Consider the following 22,590-nt stretch of genomic DNA (forward strand, 5'->3'; position numbering starts at 1 on the left):
CAGGGTTGCCCCTTATCGGGACAACTATATAGCCTAGCGATTGAACCCTTACTCTGCAAATTACGTAAAAAAAATGTCTGGTTTTCATGTACCTGGGCTTCTTAACAATACAGGAATTGTCTTAAGTGCCTATGCGGATGATATCACAGTATTTGTAAACAATATGAATGATGTCAAAGTCTTGTCTGATGCTCTTGATGTTTACGGAAAAGCCTCATCAGCTAAGGTGAATTGGGATAAGAGCGAGGCTCTGTGGGTAGGGCAGGATTTAGAAAATCTTCCATCGTTACCTGGTAACCTTAGTTGGGCATCAGAGGGTTAAAAAATTTTAGGTATACATTTTGGTACTAAGGATTTTCAGAAACAAAATTGGGAGGGCTTAGAGGAGAAAGTGTGTGCTCGATTGTCTAAGTGAAACTGGTTGCTACCCCAGCTGTCCTACAGGGGAAGAGTCTTGATTACAAATAACCTGGTGGCATCTATACTGTGGCATAGATTTAATGTGCTACAACCCCCAGCAGGACTTGTTCAAGCAATCCATAGCCACTTGGTTTCCTTTTTTTGGTCAGGACAACATTGGGTGCGTTCTGCGGCACTGTATCTTCCGAAAGAAGAAGGGGGACAAGGCTTGGTAGATATCAAGGCAAGAATAATGACTCTTACAAGCCTCTCAGAGACTGATTTACAACAGCGATCTTGCTTGGACCAATGTTGCTACAGTCCTCCTGCGGAGGGTAGGCAGGCTGGGTTTAGATAAACATCTATTCCTAATGAACCTACAAGAGGTGCATCTAGCAGATCTTACCCCTTTTTACAAGTCCTTATTTGAGGCATGGAAAGTGTTTGCAATATCTAGACCACCAGAATTGGCACCTGGTCTTTGGTTGTTGGAAGAACCATTGCTCCAAAACCCTTTTATTCCAAGTGTATTACCATCTGCACATCTATGGTCACGATTGACGAATGCTGGATATACAAAGCTGGGTCATGTGTTAAGCAACAGTGTGGAAGAAATAAGTCGAAAGAGTGGAGTTAAATCTGTGAGACTGATACAGCAGCTCTATACTGAAACATGTGGTGGTTTGAGAGGTGACTATAAAACATTTCTAGAGAACACCAATGTGCTTCAACAATGGACGGAGGGATCGGCTACACCTTCCCTGCAATCACCGTTTCTGCTGCTGTAGAAAACTGGGAAGAAGATGAGCAGTATTTGCTGACTTTTAAAATCCCTGTTTTGGACGATTTTGAACTGGTTGGAAAAAAGGCAATGTATTTGACTTGTGTAAAATTGTCCAATGCCAGTATGCTCACTGGTGTTCTTTCAACAAAATGGAAAGACTTTCTTGGACTTGACTTTTCCCCTAAAGGGTGTTGGCGTGCTCTGAACAAATGTCCGATTGACAAGAGGACAGGTGACCTCCAGTGGAGGATTGTACATGGAGCTATAGCTACGAACAGACATGTGGCACACCTTGATCCTAGTGTTGGGGTGGGGTGTCCTTTTTGTTCAGAAACAGAGTCTCTATTTCATCTGTTTGCACAGTGTTTACGTTTACGAGATCTTTTTTCTCTTTTAAGTGAATGGTATTTGTCCCTAGGTGAAGAGTTTTCCTTACAATTATTCATTTATGGTCCCAAATACACTGCTCAATGGAAAAAAAACTTTGGTGTTAATCAACTTTTTGTCAGGCACCGCAACACTTGCCATCTGGAAAACAAGGAAAAACAACTTATTGGGGCAGGGTGCAATAAATGTGATTCCTATGTTTTTAGGTTTGGTGGTAGCAAGATTGAAAGTTGAATTTGCCTACTATAAGTATTAGATTGTATACCAATGTTTGTAGAGATTTGGGGTGTGAATGAAGTATTATGTTCTGGTTTTGAGGAAGGTGAATTGGCATTGTCTTTTTAAATAGGTTTTATGTGAAGAAGTGTTGGTTGTGCTGTTTTTTGTTTTCTGTGCTTCTGATATATAATTGTTAAAATAAAGTTGAATTGAAAATCTCTCTCTCTCTCTCTCTCTCTCCCTCTCTCTCTCTCTCTCTCTCTCTGTTAGTATTCTCATCTGACATCATTTGTATTATTAACTGCAAGGCACACACATATCATCATCATTCTCATGTTTTTCATAATAGGCTTCCATGCGCATTTGCTTGAAAACACTGTTCAAGAATCTCACATGTATTTTGGAAGGTCTTAAGGCACAGTAGCCTGTCGGTTAACTGTAGGGCTGGACCAGAATATTTGAATATTCGTTCCGTGGGTTCACATTCGATTTTCAATTTTGAGATTCAAATATATATATATATATATATATATATATATATATATATATATATATATATATATATATATATATATATATATGTACAGTGGGGCAAGAAAGTATTTGGTCGGCCGCCAATTGTGCAAGTTCTCCCACTTGGGGAGATGAGGGAGGCCTGTGGTTTTCGTCATGGGTGCACTTCAACTATGAGAGACAGAATGGGGAAGGAAGTCCAGAGGGTCACATTGTCTGATTTTTTGGGAATTTGTTTGCGATTTATGGTGGAAAATAAGTATTTGGTCAATAACAAAAAAGCAAGATTTCTTTCTCTCACAGACCTGTAACTTCTTCTTTAAGAGGATCCTCTGTCCTCCACTTGTTACCTGTATTAATGGCACCTGTTTGAACTTGTTAGCAGTATAAAAGACACCTGTCCACAACCTAAAACAGTCAGAATGCAAACTCAACTATGGCCAAGACCAAAGAGCTGTCAAAGGACACCAGAAACAAAATTGTAGACCTGCACCAGTCTGGGAAGACTGAATCTGCAATAGGTAAGCAGCTTGGTGTGAAGAAATCAACTGTGAGAGCAATTATTAGAAAATGAAAGACATACAAGAACACTGATAATGTCCCTCGATCTGGGGCTCCACGCAAGATCTCATCCCGTAGGGTAAAAATTATCACCAGAATGGTGAGCAAAAATCCCAGAACCACATGGGGGAACCTAGTGAATGACCTGCAGAGAGCTGGGACCAAAGTAACAAAGGCTACCATCAGTCACACACTAAGCAGCCAGGGACTCAATACCTGCCGTGCCAGATGTGTCCACATGCTTAAGCCAGAACATGTTCGGACCCGTCTGAAGTTTGCTAGAGAGCATTTGGATGATCCAGAAGAAGAGTGGGAGAATGTCATATGGTCAGATGAAACCAAAACATAACTTTTAGGTAGAAACTCAACTTCTTGTGTTTGGAGGAGAAAGATGCTGAGTTGCATTCAAAGAACACCATACCTACTGTGAAGCATGGGGGTGGAAACCTCATGCTTTGGGTCTGTTTTTTTGCAAAGGGACCAGGACAACTGATCCGAGTTAAGGAAAGAATGAATGGGGCCATGTATCGTGAGATTTTGACTCAAAACCTCCTTTCGTCAGCAAGGGCATTGAAGATGAAACGTGGCTGGGTCTTTCAGTATGGCAGTGATCCCAAACATACCGCCCGGGCAAAGAAGGAGTGGTTTCGTAGGAATAATTTCAAGGTCCTGGAGTGGCCTAGCCAGTCTCCAGATCTCAACCCCATAGAAAATCTTTGGAGGGAGTTGAAATTCCGTGTTGCCCAGCGACAGCCCTAAAACATCACTGCTCTAGAGGAGATCTGCATGGAGGAATGGGCCAAACTACCAGCAACAATATGTAAAAACCTTGTGGAGACTTACAGAAAACGTTTGATCTCTGTCATTGCCAACAAAGGGTATATAACAAAGTATTGACATAAACTTTTGTTATTGACCAAATACTTATTTTTCACCATAATTTACAAATAAATTCTTAAAAAATCAGACAATGTGATTTTCTGGATTTTTTTTCTCATTTTGTCTCTCATAGTTGAAGTGTACCTTTGACAAAAATTACAGGCCTCTCTCATCTTTTTAAGTGTGAGAACTTGAACAATTGGTAGCTGACTAAATACTTTTTTGCCCCACTGTATATATATATATATATATATATATATATATATATATATATATATATATATATATATATATATATATATATTAGTATTGTTCAAAATAATAGCAGTACAATGTGACTAACCAGAATAATCAAGGTTTTTTGTATATTTTTTATTGCTACGTGGCAAACAAGTTACCAGTAGGTTCAGTAGATTATCAGAAAACAAATGAGACCCAGCAAGCATTCATGATGTGCGCGCTCTTGGGGCTGTGCAGTTGGGCAATTGGTTGAATTAGTTGGGAGGGGTGTGTTCAAAAAAATAGCAGTGTGGCATTCAATCACTGAGGTCATACATTTTGTGAAGAAACAGGTGTGAATCAGGTGGCCCCTATTTAAGGATGAAGCCAACACTTGTTGAACATGCATTTGAAAGCTGAGGAAAATGCGTCGTTCAAGACATTGTTCAGAAGAACAGCGTACTTTGATTAAAAAGTTGATTGGAGAGGGGAAAACCTATAAAGAGGTGCAAAAAATGATAGGCTGTTCAGCTAAAATGATCTCCAATGCCTTAAAATGGAAAGCAAAACCAGAGGGACGTGGAAGAAAACGGAAGACAACCATCAAAATGGATAGAAGAATAACCAGAATGGCAAAGGCTCAGCCAATGATCACCTCCAGGATGATCAAAGACAGTCTGGAGTTACCTGTAAGTACTGTGACAGTTAGAAGACGTCTGTGTGAAGCTAATCTATTTTTAAGAATCCCAGAACACATCAACTGGCCTAAAGAGAAATGGAGGAACATTTTGTGGACTGATGAGAGTAAAATTGTTCTTTTTGGGTCCAAGGGCCACAGGCAGTTTGTGAGACGACCCCCAAACTCTGAATTCAAGCCACAGTACACAGTGAAGACAGTGAAGCATGGAGGTGCAAGCATCATGATATGGGCATGTTTCTCCTACTATGGTGTTGGGCCTATTTATCGCATACCAGGGATCATGGATCAGTTTGCATATGTTAAAATACTTGAAGAGGTCATGTTGCCCTATGCTGAAGAGGACATGCCCTTGAAATGGTTGTTTCAACAAGACAATGACCCAAAACACACTAGTAAACGGGCAAAGTCTTGGTTCCAAACCAACAAAATTAATGTAATGGAGTGGCCAGCCCAATCTCCAGACCTTAATCCAATTGAGAACTTGTGGGGTGATATCAAAAATGCTGTTTCTGAAGCAAAACCAAGAAATGTGAATGAATTGTGGAATGTTGTTAAAGAATCATGGAGTGGAATAACAGCTGAGAGGTGCCACAAGTTGGTTGACTCCATGCCACACAGATGTCAAGCAGTTTTAAAAAACTGTGGTCATACAACTAAATATTAGTTTAGTGATTCACAGGATTGCTAAATCCCAGAAAAAAAATGTTTGTACAAAATAGTTTTGAGTTTGTACAGTCAAAGGTAGACACTGCTATTTTTTTAACACACCCCTTTCAACTAATTGCCCAATTGCACAGCCTTAAGAGCGTGCATATCATGAATGCTGGGTCTTGTTTGTTTTCTGAGAATCTACTGAACCTACTGGTAACTTGTTTGCCAAGTAGCAATAAAAAATATACTAAAAACCTTGATTATTCTGGTTAGTCACATTGTACTGCTATTATTTTGAACAATACTGTAACACAAACTGAGCTAAAATATTATTTATGTTTGTATTTTTGAGAGAAAACGGTTTATGCGTGGTTTTTAAAAAAGCAACTTTTTTAAGTCACTGATATAAGTCCACAAAACACATACTAAAACATGTTTTAACAAGACCTTTCTAAACAGAATCTAGTAGTCTAGAGTTTTTTCTTTAAAATGATGTGAAAATCACCCTGCCTACTTATTCACATAAAACAATGTATTGATTTAGAAATTGTAAGACACTTTTTGTTTAGACGGGCTGTATGCGAGAAGGATTGATTGACAGCTAGCAAACAAAGGCTTGCATAATGAGCTGCATAATGAGCCTTTAGGCAGGAATCTGAGAGTGAACTACAGTAAAGAATGTGAGGACAAATGTATACATGTTTGTTTGAGGTTTATTAAGTTAACAATATAATCAAAATAGAAATGATGGTCAGTAGGACATTTTCAGTTTATTTGGAAACATACCCTATTTAAAAACTTTGTATAAACTAAGAAACTGATACACAACAGAGCTGTAAACTTCATGTGGCTCATGTTTCCATATAACTTTATGTCCAAAAAGTGTTTTTCCACTTCATAGTTTTGTACTGATGAGAGAGATGCAGACCTCTAAGAGAGTTATAAACAGCTGTTAGCATAAGTTGTCCACAGAAATACCCTTACATATATAACTGATGGGTAAATGTCACTGATACTACATTCATATAAACTATCTTGTACATAAACTAAATCTCAGATAAACATCTGCAGCGATTAGTTATATAAAAAGCTGTTTTCAGATGACTGTTTTCAGATGCCCATCCCCTTATCGTCTAGCTTCTGTTTTAAACGCGTCTCTGTAAGCGCGTATGAACTTTAAAAACACATCGCATATGGCGCGTCCGTGTAACGCGGTGCTCATAAAAACGGTGTCGCGTGTAAAGCGCAATGTATGGAATTGCCTTGCATGTAAACAATATGGAATCATTTTACAGCAAATCCCAGTGCAGCAAGTTGCCATGAAGTATGTGTCTAACGCTGTAAAACATGTAAAAGATATCCGCCATTACAGGAGGTCACGCGGATTTGTTTGTAAATAAGCATGTTAACATGGAATCATATTACAGCACACACTTAAAAGATACAGCAGTTCAGGATTACTGAAAGATGCCACGAAGTCTGTGAGGTTGCTTACTGTATGAAGGCTGAACTGCACAAGCCATGAGCATATTAAAGGCAGGGTAGGCAGGAATTATCTAAAAAAATTATTTACACATTTGTTTAAACTGTCTTTATATACAAATACATAATTAAAATGTAAGTACTCTGAAAAAGAGAGTATAAAACTCAAGTGTCTGTTGACCTCTCACGATTGTTTTAAACACAGCTAATTATTTCCATTCGGGACGAAACAAATGATTCGCTTGCACGAATATCACTCTCTCGCGACCATGGCACCACCCGTTGCTATGGGATCTGCCCAGACATGCGCACACCCGATTGATTTGAACGTGCACGAGGCACTCTAGAAAGAGCACAAGCATGGCAGAGAAAGTGAATTCAGAACTCACAGTACCTGCATATCCAGTCAGCGAAGGCAAACAAGGCAAAAAGGGAATAAACGAAGCAATCAAGCGAGAGTAAATATCACGTGGCTTTTCCACGAGTCGACGATGCGACGTAGCAGTGTTGTCTGCGGAGTGTAGTCCTCATCAGAGTCAACAATGCTTTCATCACGGAAACTCTTCCATGCAAAACACTGGCTTAATAGTGAGTACTAGAAAGCATCCTATCTGTTTATATTCCTACTGATAAAGGTAGGTGTATTATTACATGTGATTGTGACATGATGTTACTACATGCACCACGCTCATTCCTCTCCGCTTGTCTGAGGTAAATCTTTCTCCCAGCAAAGCTGTCGGTGTCGCGCGTTCATGCGTTTTGGGGGCGTGGCTTTAGAATAAACCCAGAAGGGAGGGGGTGGAGTGAATGAAAAAAATGAGCTGTGTTTAAAACAGTGGTGAGAGGTCTACAGACACTCGATTTTTATACTCTCTTTTTCAGAGTACTTACATTTTACTTATGTATTGATATATAAAGACAGTTTAAACAAATTTGTAAAAAAGTTTTTTTTAGATAATTCCTGCCTATCCTGCCTTTAAGTTACATGATAGCAAATATAAATGGTATAAATTAACTGTTAACGTTACATACTTCTAATCCAGCTGCAGGGCGTCCTCCATTGTTCTTCTAAGGTAACGTTAAAGATAAATGCTTCTCTTCCTCAATGTCCAGACATAAATGAAGATATTCCTCACGTGTGTGTATAAAGTTTATAATCCAAACATGCGGTGAAAAGTCTTTAAATCTGATAAAACTTTACGCTTTGCTTATGGTTTGAACAGCTCGTGTCTTCATTACCATGTCAACAGCTGTGGGCGTGACCAAATTAAAGAAAATGAAGTCAGCCAGGAAAAACGGTAGTCTCTTTACTTCAATGCAGATTACATAAACAGGCATTATTTGTTTTCGATTATATTTAGCTTGTTTAAAAGTAGACATTTCAGGCTTTCTTTGGATGTGTGTATCATGCTTGTGTGACGAGTATTCGCGGAGTTTCAACTGATTTTTGTAACGTGTTTTGAGAGACAGCTGGCGGAGACAGAAATGTCTGGATGCACACCCTGTTTATTTTCTTTATTTGACAAAAACACAAAGATCTGTTGTTATTGTGAATGAACACATATTAAAGAAGATCCTTTACCGTTTCAAATGATGTCAAACACTTAAGTGTATGATTATTAATGATGGAGTATTTTAAGTTGATTCTGCCATGATAAGGAAAAAACACGTCAAAACGCGGCGCCGCGTTTTTGAACCCCAGGGGGTTAAATCTTGAATTAACTTCCTTATGAGGCTTGCTTTATTTAGCTTGGCCTTTCTATCAGTTTGTAACTTGTCCAGTTTCCAAGTGAAAGCCTTTGCAGTGAACATAATTTCTCGTTTTGGAGTCGGTATTTTAGCATCGCTAGTTACGTTAGATTTACTAGCAGTTTGTACATTAATTTCCATGATAATCAGTCAATCAACGATAGTCCGTAGCAACGATTCTCCCCGCAACAGTCAATTTAAATGTTCGGCTACCAATGCATTGGATTTACCCTTTATGTGTGCACACAGTTAATGGCCATTAAACAGTATAGCGCTACATTACCTTTTCTCATTGGGCGCCGTGTAATCCAGTTTCATTAGATCTTATCATCCAAGCGTTTTCCAACAGCACTTGTAATTCCAATGTGTAAACGATCCAAAGATAAATTTACAGACACAGTCCCAACTACTGGCAGGTTTTTGACTAATGTTGTAGAAGATCTACCCGTTGTTAATCTTCTACGAAGTTATTCCCGGAATGAGTTGGTTGACGCGTTTAAACTTTAATTACCGTTAAGAAGAGTCCAAGCGTTGTCTTTGCTTTAGAGTGCAATCCATTTATTCCAAAACATTAAAACAGCATGACAAACACATCTATACGGTAGAACGGTGAAAAACCCTTTGCCCTTCCGGGTTAACACCTTGACCTCAACACTACGTTTCCTATCTATACCTGATGCATTCATAGATACACAGCGACATCTAGTGCAATAAAGAAGACATAGCATCTCAATAGCAGCAGTAAAATTTGGCTGCTACATCGTGTATCGACGATCTTCAGACATATCGCCAATGGCAGGCTTTCATGGCGATAGTCATGACGATAGTTGGCGAATGGTTATTATTAGTATTATTATCATATCATAGTTTTATATTAACACCCACAATGCATGCTTTTCCTCACATGAGGGTTTGTGGGCTTCACTTAACGTGAAGAGCTTGTAAAGAGAGAATTCCTTCTTGCAAGTACCTGCACTTAATGCGCGCGTCTTGGTCTCCTTCTACCACTAAATCCAGCGCGCCGCGTCATGAGCAGCTGCGCTTCTCTCTGTCTCACTTGCACGCGCTTTCACGTCTGTCCGAAGTCTAAACATAAACTAAAGTAGTAATCCTTATGTATTTGTTCAGTTTAATGCATTTCATGCGAGCTGAGGCAAACTTTACTTTTTGTTTAAAATATGACCCGCTGCATATTAGCGCCTCTCTCTCACTCTCGCGTACGTGCAGAAAGCTGCACTCTGTCCGAAGTCAGATCACTAGGTATTAATCCTGTTTATGATATGCATTTCAATGAGTTGTAGCAACACGTCCCTCGTGTTTAATATATGATTGTGTTTAAAATATGATCGCGTTCCGCTGGAATGATGCGTTTAAAAAGGCACCTCATGAGAGCACCACTGCTTGACACGTGTAGTCTTCTGCAACAGCACTAAACCAATGCATTGAATTGTTTGTATGTGCCCGCACGTGTGTGTGCGTGCGCAGATGCATGTTTTTACAGTTATTAAGTAATCATATTAGGGACGTGCTCACATTAATGGCATCAGGTTTAATTTAAATGTCACAGCTGCTTTAAATACTTTTGATCTGACTCAACATGTACATGGACCCACACACAATCGTGGACACGCTCTAGATTTAATTATCAGTAAGGGTGTAAACATTTCATCAATTGTTATTAAGGATGTAGCACTGTCTGATCATTTCTGTATTTTCTTTGACATACTAATCTCTCCTACTATTGAAACTAGATCTGTGTCTGTCAAAAAGAGATCCTTAAATGAGATCACCAGTGTGCTGTTTATGAAGGCTATATCTTTAACACCAAGCATATCTGCAGACTCTGTTGATTTTCTCCTTGATTCCTTTAATTCGAAAGTTAAGAGTGCAATCGATGATATTGCTCCTGTAAAAGTCAGGAAGAAGAATGGCAGGCAAAAATCACCTTGGAGAAACTCAACAGCGGTGCAGAATATGAAGAGACAATGCAGAAAAGCTGAGCGTATGTGGCGGAAGACAAAACTTGTAGTCCATTATAATATCTATAAAGACAGCCTTCGCGCTTTCAGTGTGGAACTAGGCAAAGCTAGACAGACTTTCTTTTCAAATATTATAAACAACAACATAAATAATACACTGACTCTTTTTGCTACTATAGAGAGACTAACAACCCCCCCAAGTCACATTCCTAGTGAAATGCTCTCAGACAGCAAATGTAGTGAGCTTGCTAACTTCTTCTCTGAGAAAATCAATAATATCAGAAAGGTGATCAGCACATCCTTGAGCTGCGCCGGGGTCAGACAAATCAGACCACAACATCAGAAAGTAGTTACGATGTCTGATTTCGAAGCAGTTGATGGTAAAATTTTGGAAGAAACAATACAGCATCTTAAAACATCAACCTGTGCCCTTGACACACTCCCAACATCTTTTTTCAAAAGTGTATTTAACTGTTTAGAAGCAGATCTCCTAAAAGTGGTAAATTCATCACTTAACTCTGGGAGTTTTCCAAAGTCCCTTAAAACTGCAGTTGTTAAGCCCCTCCTGAAAAAGAGCAACCTAGATAACACTGTATTGAGCAACTACAGACCAATCTCAAATCTTCCTTTCATAGGCAAGTTCATTGAAAAAGTTGTTTTCAATCAGCTGAACAAATTCTTAATTTCTAATGGTTACTTTGACATTTTTCAATCTGGTTTCCGACCACACCATAGTACAGAGTCAGCACTCATAAAGATAATAAATGATATTCGCCTCAATACAGACACAGGCAAACTATCAGTGCTGGTGCTACTCGACCTCAGTGCTGCTTTTGACACTGTCGATCACAACATACTTCTTGACAGGCTGGAAAACTGGGTCGGGCTTTCTGGGGTGGTCCTGAAATGGTTCAAGTCATACTTAGAAGGGAGAGGTTATTATGTAAGTATAGGTGGCCATAAATCTGAGTAGACATCCATGACATGCGGAGGCCCGCAAGGCTCAATTCTTGCGCCACTCCTGTTCAACCTGTATATGCTCCCACTAAGCCAAATAATGAGAGAGAACAAAATTGCTTATCACAGTTATGCAGATGACACTCAGATCTACTTAGCTCTATCCCCTAATGACTATAGCCCCATTGACTCCCTGTGCAAATGCATTGATGAAGTTAACAGTTGGATGTGCCAAAACTTTCTTCAGTTAAAGCAACACTAAAGAACTCTGGCTCTTTGCTCCCCCTACAGGTTAGAAGCGTAATTGTTCATTACCACTGTCGTAAATACTGCAGCATAGCTGGCTCTGATTGGATTGTAGGTCTGCCGTAAAGCAAGTTTTTGTAGTTTTCACTCGAACTACAGGACCACTACCCGACGGTTGGAAACTTCTTTAGTGCGGTTTTGGCCGATAGAGGGCTGCAAAGCGAATGTGAAAGCGCCATTCACCCTGTTTTGTGTGGATGAACCACTGAAACTTTTTTGGAAACGTTATTTTAAGGTTAAAAAAACCTCTTCGGTGTTGCTTTAAACAAAGAGAAAACTGAAGTCATTGCATTTGGAAACAAAGATGAAGTTCTCAAGGTGAATGCATACCTTGACGCTAGGGGTCAAACAACTAAAAATCAAGTCAGGAATCTTAGTGTGATTCTGGAGTCGGACCTTAGTTTCAGTAGTCATGTCAAAGCAATAACTAAATCAGCATACTATCATCTCAAAAATATCGCAAGAATTAGATGCTTTGTTTCCAGACAAAACTTAGAGAAACCTGTGCATGCTTTCATCACCAGCAGGGTGGATTATTGTAATGGCCTCCTCACTGGCCTTCCCAAAAAGACCATTAGACAGCTCCAGCTCATTCAGAACGCTGCTGCCAGAATTCTGAGCAAAACCAGAAAATATGAACACATCACACCAGTCCTCAGGTCGCTACACTGGCTACCAGTTAAATTTAGGATTGATTTTAAAGTATTATTAATGGTATATAAATCACTCAGTGGACTAGGACCTCAATACATTGCTGATATGCTCATTGAATATAAACCCACCAGATCACTCAGATCATTAGGATCACATCAGCTAGAAATACCAAGGGTTCACTCAAAGCAAGGAGAGTCAGCATTTAGCTATTATGCCAGTCGCAGCTGGAACCAGCTTCCAGAAGAGATCAGATGTGCTCCAACAGTAGCCACATTCAAATCCAGACTCAAAACACATCTGTTTAGCTATGCATTTACTGAATGAGCACTATGCTGCGTCCGAACTGATTGCACTATATTATATATGCCCTATTTTAATTATTTTCTATTTCTTTTGTTTTTTTTTTGTTTTTTTTTAACTGTTTTATACTTTTATTCCTTTGTGATTCTTTTTCAGACATTTAAACAGTTTTTATTAAAATCACATTTATTTTCTTTTAATTGATATTTTAAAATCATGTATCTTTGATTTTTGTTTTCCCATTTCTATGTAAAGCACTTTGAATGACATCTGTGTATGAAATGTGCTATACAAATAAACTTGCCTTGCCTTGTCTTGCCCTATTAATAAGAGCAAGATTGTGGGGTGATGAGACAGATGGGTGCACAGACAAAAGGATAGGCACCATCCCCGAGGATGCACTTGCCTGGAGGTGTCTGCCAGCATACACAGGCTTGTTCCTCAGCACCCTGACATCATGCACAGACCCAGGATATCCCACAAAGTGCTCAGCTCATCAAAATAAAGCTGCAGAATTGCCACAGCTGTGTTGAGATGGCAGTAAATATGTGAGTTTGTTAGGAAATTACATTTGAATAAAGTTTTCATTTTGTATGGACTTCTATATGTTTTCATTTTCTTGTGATGGTTTTATTTATTCATTTTTTTATTAATGTTTCCTGTTATTTTAAGTAAATAAAATAACATCATTGCTTCACTAAAAATGTATTTACATGGCCTGCATTTGTCTAGTTTGTATTTAAGCACAGCTGTCATCTGGCATTACAAATGTGTGATATAATGAAGTATTGGTCAGCATTTTTCATTATTATTGTGCCAGCAACTGTTGGGGTGGACTAGCAATGTAATGTGCAGCTGCCGGACCGCTCCTTGAGCATTTTAGTTGAGCGTTTTAGTGCTCGTTAAGTAGGTACTCATTGAAATTAGGTACCTACACTGTAAAAAATCCAATTAATGAAATGTTGGAAGGGCAAAAATATATAAGTTAAACCAATTTTCTTGTTTGGGCTTAGTTGAGTAGACATATTATTTTAAGTCTAGATAAATCTGTGTTTAAAACATTAAGTGAATGGTTATTTTCAAATTCAGTCAACATTCAGAATGGCTATGTTGACTGAACTAATTAAGACAAATCTGGTCAATATGTGGACTTATGACAGCTATGTTTCCTGACAACAAAATGCTCATAATATTACTGTTATTTGGTAACAAAATGTAATTTTAAGAGTTGTTCAGGCGTGAATGTATGTGCTTTAAGTTTAAATATGCGGTCGGTTAATATAGATAGCGTCTATTTAAAAATGTGCTCGGACACTTTCGGACGGAGATGAGCTCCAGAAGAGCTCCAGAAAATCACAGACACTTAAGCGCTCACACCCCGCCCAGCGCAGCCTCGCCTCGGCAAGCCCATCAGAAATCGACTGCTGGCTCTGATATCTCTGTGGCGTTTAAACATGCGATTTAATTCATTTTAATTTCTTATACTTAATAATAAAAGGTTTACCGGTATGTTTTAAATCATATTTTAGGATTGCACTTAAATGATATTGCTGTTGAATGATATTTCATATCTTTCACAATTGTTATAATCGGACTGCGTACTGCCTGCGAATTTGAACTTCAGAGCTGAAGGTGCGAGTGGAGAAATAGTCCCAATATCATAACAATCTTAAAACTTCTAAATATACCCGTGTGCGTGCGTGTGTGCGCGCGCGCGTCCTCGCGCGTGTGCATGTATGTATGTATGTATGCATGGGCGTGCGTCTGTGTATTTTGAATTTAAAATGTTTTAACTCGGAAGGATCTGGATCACAGGTCATTTCATCTGAGATCAATCCGCACGCAACAGCTGGAATCACTTACTGGTTCACACAAGGAAGGACACAAGTCACCCGTTTCCTCAAGTTCAAGTCAGGTAAGTGTTTGTAATTAAATGTTAATTTTAGAATATATTAATTGTCAAAGACGCAAATACTCGACGTTTTTGTAATGATATTTTTGTAAAGATATATTAGAAGTGTGTTGTGTTATGTGACCGAAGTAAAGTGGAGCTATTTTAGTTAAGATAAAAAGCCTGGATATAGGGTTGGTTTACCGGACAGAGTTTAGAACTCGGTCTTTATTATAATTGGGACATTTTTACAAACAAACCTTATATAATACAATACTGGCGTGCATTTTGAGACAAAATAATAGCACTGATATGTTAAGAGATGTCAGTAAGTTATTTTAGTCAGTGAGAAGCCCTGTCCGAGAAAACCGCCCAATAGTGTTTAATTATGTGTGATGTCTGAGGGAAATTTGGCCTAACATTAACGTTATTAAGGGAATAAAGTCTTTCACCGTCAAGCTTTATTATATTAAACATGTATTTATGTATGTTTGTGTGTTTATATTCCTCAGAGGGATACATAGTGAGACAGTCTCCGCTTGGACTGGCTGAGGAAAGTCTCCTAAATGGCCCTGGAGATGTTCTGACTGACTTTGGAGGCTTTTTGGACTGTTTTATGCCCTCTATTTAAAGACTTAATTCTGTATGTTCAGTCTGTATGATAAGTGAATAAAAATCTTTTGTATTTATTTTACTGAAGTTAATAATTTTGTTTACAAAACCAGCATAAATTATTTGATAAATAATTTAAAAATATTATTAAAAAAATCCCAAATAATAAATATTAATTGAAGTAACACATAAAACATTGAGTGAATACTTAAATTTTAATTTACAGAGTCTTTGCTGTAAGTTTTTAAAGATTCAACTGATTAAAACATTTTAGTTGAATGAACTATAAAGCTAATTGAGCCAACATACTTTTTTATATTTGAGTCAAATTTGGGCCAACTAAAAAACATCAATCCAGGTAACACTTTGGAGACAGAAATTGAGTGAACGTAAAATTTCTGTGGAACTAGTTACTAAAAAATAATTCATTGAGCCAACAATTTATTTTTTACAGTGTACTCAGTGAGTATGCAATTTCGAATGCAGCCTATGAGTTTGTGCTTCTGGGGGAGTGGGGGGGGGGGGTATTTTGGCCCAAAACCGATAATGCCATTTTCGGTGGCCAAAATGTCGGTGCACCACTATCTTTTAAAGAGCATGTTTAAGAGAATGCAAGTACATGTAGGGGTTGTGGCCTCAAAGGTTTTTCAGTAAGCAGTGTGCTGTGTGCATGTGACTGAAGAATGTGCAGAGTAGAAATTTAACAGAAATTGCATTTAATCTTGTTGTTTTAAACAAATTTATGCTGCAAGATATTTTTGAAACTACATTTAAGTAATTCCCAGAAGTTTGCAACCCTAGTTACCCTCATGCCGCCTTTCTATTGCACACACCGATCGGACACAACTGTCAGAATTCGCCCCCTATTGGCAGTCGTTATGAAATGTCAATTTGAATATAAATCCAACTGGGAAAGAAGCTCGTTCCAGCACAAGAGCCTTCATTCTATGAATATTACCCATAGTGGAATAAATAAATGAATGCAAATGAATTGAAACCATAAACAGCTATGCCTATATGACAAAAAAATATTTTCTGAGCAAACATATGGACACATGATTAAAAGAATAACATATAAATACTAAGTAATATTAAGTATCAGTAATCAATCGATTTTACTGATTAGGTTGCATTAAAAATGTATTAATTAATTTTCACCTAGTACACAGTGTTTTAATTGGAATACACTGAAATCCATTACTTCCAGTCGGCAGGTCGCATGTGGTGGTGTAGTAGTCAAGATACATTTTTAACACACTTAAAGCAGGCAAAGCTTGTCTGTATGGGAATGTTGGGCAGTGCCCCACCAAAACAGACTCCTGCAATGGGTCGGGTACCTGCGAATGCCCACATAAAAGTGTCTAAAATGGGTGGATTGTGACATTCCTAAAATTCACGAGCAGGAATAAGGGTGGATAATTAACTCCGTGCGGGTGGGTAGTAGCGCGAATGAAAATATGTGCAATATTTGTATGTCTAAATTACCATTACACGCGCAACATATGACATTTGACCCATCACGTCACCACCACTGCGACAGTGCACGATCTTTGTTAATTCTTCTCGTGGCCTAGTTGGAGTGAGTGTTGCAGGAGTGCTTCTCAATTCTTATTTGTGCTTCTCTTATTTTCTGTCGGTCTTGGTACACAATGTCACTACATAAGAGTCAAGTTTTAAATAGGAAAAACATTGAAACTCTTCGATTATTTTTAGCGCGATGCTAATGGTCTAATCAGATTCAATAGATTGTGCAGCAGCAGAGCTTGCTAAAAGTGCTGAGATCAAAAGTATCCCACATTTTCCCCAATGTAAATGCAGTGAGCCTTAACTGCCAGTTTATTGGCTGTCATTTGTTCTCTACATTGGAAATGCGGTGTATAAGTCCATTCAGTTGAAGGATATTCAACTGAAACTGTTTGATATTTTAAGAGGAGTTTAAAACACATACTGCAGTAATCTTTAGTCCATACTGAAGGCTCTACAAACCCTAGACCTCATCCAAATAATCGTTGCCAAATTTTTCTCTTTTTATTACGTATACTTGTATTTTATTCCACATTTACTTATTTATTTTCAATTGTATTTATTTCCACATATTTTATTGATATATGTATTTATGTCTATGCTTATTTATTTTCACAATTATTTATTTATATATTGATTATTTATTAATGTATTTGTCTTTATGCTAATGAGGGGGCGTGTTTCAGCTCAAGGCACATTATCTATTAGCTCGTTTTTGTAATGGTTTGAATCAAAAATTCTAATTTGAAAATCAAAAACAATTAATTGCACAACCCTAACAGAAACTGTACATCAACAGATATGACACCTGGAAGGAGACACGCGTTTGATAAGCGACTATAGTTTACATTTGCCTTTCCTATGTAGCATGCATAACGTCACAAACTCACAATTCAAATGCTAAAAATATAACACATATTTCATAGATCCTGCTCTTAGATATTGATCATTTACAAGTTATCAATTGGAATTAGCTATTCGGGATTAAATTAAAGATGCAATTTGTATTATCTGTGCCGCTAGATGGCGGCAGATCAAATCAATAACAATGATGTTGTTTAATGACGCTCTGAAGCAGCGTGGAATTATGGGATTTGTAGTCTTTAACTCAACCGCTGATGGCTATCAATCAGACGCGAACGAGAAATCACGTTGACGGATAAGGTAATCAAGTCTTATAAATGTTGCGTTTGATGACATTGTTTATTTCATTATGTAAGTTTATATGTGATGTTCAAAACGAAATTGTTAGTCATAGATGTTACACTATTAGTCCAAATTCGATGGTTAACAAAGCACAGAATTAAAGGAACAGTATGTAAGAAATTGATATCAATAAATCATAAAATGGCCCTGATATGTCACTAGACATTACGAAATCATTTTCATTTCAAATACTTATAACACTCACAACAGTGGTCTGGCCAGGATATTGTCATTTAAAAAGTGGAGTTGCAGCCCTCAACTGATGTTTTTGTTGTCATTTTGTGTACTGGCCACCAGTTGTGTGATTGCATTACCAGTTTTAGCCACAAGGTTTGTGATTGCAATACCAGTTTTGGCCACAATCCTACATACTGTTCCTTTAAGTTTTCAACTTACAATCTACAATGATTTTTCACATAATGTATTGACAGTACAAATCTTATTGTGAAGTGTCTTAAAATGACCATTTATATTGCTGTACAATACCTCTTGATGTACATATCAGCCGCGGGAAGATGCGCTTATTACAATCTACACACTAATGTTGTGATCAATATAATAGCATACGTTTTTTGAAGGGTTACGAATCAAAACAACTCACCCATCGCGTAAAACACAAGCAGGATCAGAATCTCTGTCTAGTTAAATGTTGTCGAGAAGCTGTCTCTATCCAGATAATGCAACACCAAATTGATCCTCCCTCGTTTTGTTCCAAACTCTTCTTGGGTCGTTTGGTTGGCCCGTACGCTTATGGGAGCTGTCTTTGCTGACACAACCAGTGGCAGACGGTAAAGAGTAACTTAATCCATAAATCCATAAGCAAGCGCATAGCCCGACAGGCGCTAACGCATAGTTCCGCATTTGTCCACGACACTGGCTGCGTCCGAAAACTCAAGGCAGTGAATGACTTTGGAGGCATGAAGGCAGCTCAGAGAAAGGCTTTTGGACGCACTTCAAAGGCAGCGTGTTTGAAATATAAACAGAGAACGCCTTTGTGATAACTGATCACATATTTGAAAACTACAATACTAATTTCTCGCTAGAAATGCAATTAAAATGTGTAAAAAGTGAAAATATACCTTTATTTACACAAAATTTGTGCTCCAGTCGCTTCCTTGGCCGCCATTTTACTGTTGTCATGTGGTTTTTACGGCAGTAAAGGCGGTGACCAGAGTTGCCAAGTCCGCTTATAATACGCGCCTTTGGGCTTCTTATTTTGGCAAGTCGCGTTAAAAAATCACGGGTTGCGGTTTTTTGGGCTTATTTAAAAAATTAGGTTGCTTGTTAGGAAAAGCCGTTTTCTTTACATTTATGGTTGCCGTTTTCTTAATATCCAATGCATTGATGTCTGCTCAAAGTTAATATAAGTGCTGTGGCGTAATTCGTAAATGCATCCCACCGAATCCGCCCCCTTCTCGCCCTTATTGGAGAAAAGTCACGTTCACCGTGCAGGCAGCGCAGGCTCGCAAAACTCCGCGAAACTGTAATTTAAAACTAACGTTAGCCTGTTATGATAGACAAGATGAAACAGCTTAGAAGATGATTGACAGTGTAATGGATGGACTTCTTTTGTAAGGTAAATATGTAATTTTACAATGTTTTTGTGATGTATGAATGCATATGTAATATATAAAACAAGTAGTCTTATACCAATACTAAAAGTAGATACATATGGAACATAATCTACAGCTCCTATTAATATTCTTGTCTTTTCCTCCTTGTTTATCCTTTTCTAATAAATGAAAGGTTTCAGTTTAGCCTAATATGTTGCAGGCTCATTGATTGGTAACTAATAAAATTATAATATTGGGCTTGTTTTGGGCTTGTTTTTGAAGCTGCAGTTGCTTATTTGTCTGGCAACTGTTGCGGTGACAAAGGGTCACATGGATATTAACGTCATTGACAGGAGCTTGCACTGCCCCGTTTCAATGTTTTGAATGGAAATTTTCTCACGATTTACAAGTAACTTAGTTGAAAACATTACAGAAATTGATCAGTAATCAGCTGGACAAAATATACAACACTGGCCTAGTGGTTGGACATTTTACTGCAAATATCTTACAAATTGCACATTTAAAATGTGCATGTGAACGTATTGTCCATTTCAACAGCACCTGTCATGCCCGCTCAGATTTTTGAGCTAACTGAATTTTTATTAAACATTAATAAGGAAATACAGGTTTCTTGTATTTGCATTTCTTTTTGTATTTATTTGTGAATTTGGTTTTGGAATTCAATGGTTATCGAAGCATCGAGATTACCTTATTTACTTAAAAAAACTTAACAGCATTAAACTAACATAATATCTACAAATATGGCAATAGATCAACGACAATTATTATCTGATTTTTCCGACAATAGACGAAAACAGTGTAGTTATGCCTGTAAATTAATGTGTGTGAATGACACTAAAAAAGTTTAGACTTTTAAGTTATATTAACAAATGTTATCATGCTACAAATATTACCCTAAAAATGCATACATGTACAAACTTTTACACAAACGCATTAGACTATATCTAAGGACGAAACCTCCCAAAATTAAGTAATAAAGCCGACATGCAGTAGCCTACCTCTGAAACAATCGTGGAGATGTACGTGCTTCTGTCATACTCCCACCCGTCTAAGCAGTTTTCTCTGGGAATAGTGGAGACATTCACATCCACCCACGGATTCAACCCTCTTTCAGAATAGTTTTGTATGATATCCAGTCTGTGTCTTGAGCATTTACTGACTCGAGAATCTCCGGCATCCCCGTCCAAAGCGACAGACGCTTGCCTCCATTCGTCCGTGATGTTGAGATCCGCGGGAATCAGGCAATAATGAGCGGGTGTATCGCCCAGAAAAACCATCGATAAACCGAGGAAGCCATTAGGAGTAATGCTCAAGCACAAAAGAGTAAATACAATCTTTTGAAAACGTCCCCAGTCGCCCAGAAACGCCGTTTTATCATCGTAGTCTGGAAAGTTCATTTCAGCCAAAGCAAGTGTGTCATGAACTTTGCGTTGTTGTAAGTGAGGATTTCTTAAGGAAACCTGCTGCTTAAAACAGATGGGAGGAGTAACTCACGCAAGCAGCGTCGCAATACTCAGTGAGTGATATGAAAATTACAGTAGCCTACATTTCTCGTCTTATCTAGAATTAAAGTTAATCATGTTTTCAGCGAGCTGTTTTTTTAAATGCACCAAATCTGTTCACGAAAGTCGAACAAACCTATTTCAAACAGCTTGAGAAGAGGCTGATGGGTTGAATCAGGTGTTTTCTGAAAAGAGATCTCAGTTCTGGAAGAGGGTAACAGTTACGCAAATGTTTGGAAAACTGTGGCGGCATAGCTACATCCTTAAATTTGGTACTTCGCCAGTAAAACCGAAAAGCGTTAAAAAATAACGGGGAAATTGAAATTTACAGATAGCACGTGAATCCTCTAATAGAGATGGTCATAATTACAGTGGCCTTGTAAACGTGTCATTAAAGTTATGTAAATTTTGTTAAAGAGTAACTAACGTTAGCTCCCTCATCCAGTCTGCTTGCACACTCTGTGCTTGATATATTTTCAGTACCTATTTTTTGAAAACCACTCACTGGAAATACCAGTTTTTCAAAGATGGATATAGGGCTGGAAATGACAAAAATTCACTTGGGGGGGGGGTTATAGTTTGGGGGCAAATTTAGATGACTTCTTAGATTGTTTTTTTTTTAATCCTCTTAACATGTGGTTTCTTGAGTATTTCACAAACTTTTAACAATGAGTGCGTTTACATGCACATAAGCGGATAACTATCAAAAATCTGCTTATTATAGAAAACTGTTTTCATGCTTACATGCAAAATTTGCATGTAAGCATGAAAACAGATTTCTATATAATAAGCAGATTTTTGATAGTTATCCACAAATCAATAAACCGGTTATGCAGAACTGCGTTTACATGGGACTTGGAGAATTGTCAGGTTTCTCGCAGGTAATGACGTCACCGCCTACAGTACAAAGAGCCGACGGCATATCAAGCTCTTCTAGTGTCTACAGAAATGTAACATGAGCTCCTATTTTCGAAGTTTCTCTGCCAACTGCTTCAGTTGAGCGCGCGGCGTTACTTTGCACTTCCGCGTGTGACTTTTATCTTTCACACGCGAAGACATGCGCACATGGACAATATAAGCCGGTTAGGTGTTTACATGACCCCATGATGTGTTATTAGTTTATTAAGCATAATTGGCGTAAAACGCACTCAATATTTTTCCCTCAGATTAAAGAAAAAATTTAGTGTTTGAGTGTAAAAATATAGATATTTAGTTAATAGATATACATATCACAGGAGTCTCTAATCTCCAACCTTTTGGCGAGCAGGGGCTACCAATGGATAAAAAAATCTGGAGGGCTACTTTTTTGATATAGTCTACTACTCAAAACTTTTTGTTTTACTTTTTTATTTACTTTTATTTTACTTGTTGATGTGTTTTATAATTGTTTTAAATGTTTACATACATAAAAGAAACCAAGCCAAGCTAATATAAAAATATGTAATAAATAGAAATTAAAGGAACAGTATGTAGGATTGTGGCCAAAACTGGTATTGCAATAACAAAACTTGTGGCTAAAACTGGTACTGCAATCACCCAACT

The 22,590-nt window shown here is 38.0% G+C and overlaps 1 protein-coding gene across 1 annotated transcript in view; it reads right to left on the reverse strand.

Moving 5' to 3' along the window:
* LOC129423731 (solute carrier family 22 member 4) overlaps nt 1–21,111 on the reverse strand; it is a 111,143-nt gene extending 90,032 nt beyond the window's left edge. The window contains exon 1 of the mRNA XM_055180164.2: nt 20,545–21,111. Coding sequence (XP_055036139.2) covers nt 20,545–20,943 — 399 coding nt within the window. The 5' untranslated portion in view covers nt 20,944–21,111. The remainder of the gene's footprint in view (nt 1–20,544) is intronic.
* Between the last annotated feature and the right edge of the window lie 1,479 nt (nt 21,112–22,590).

Source organism: Misgurnus anguillicaudatus, chromosome 9, assembly GCF_027580225.2.
Source record: "Misgurnus anguillicaudatus chromosome 9, ASM2758022v2, whole genome shotgun sequence".
In the NCBI taxonomy this organism is placed as follows: domain Eukaryota; kingdom Metazoa; phylum Chordata; class Actinopteri; order Cypriniformes; family Cobitidae; genus Misgurnus; species Misgurnus anguillicaudatus.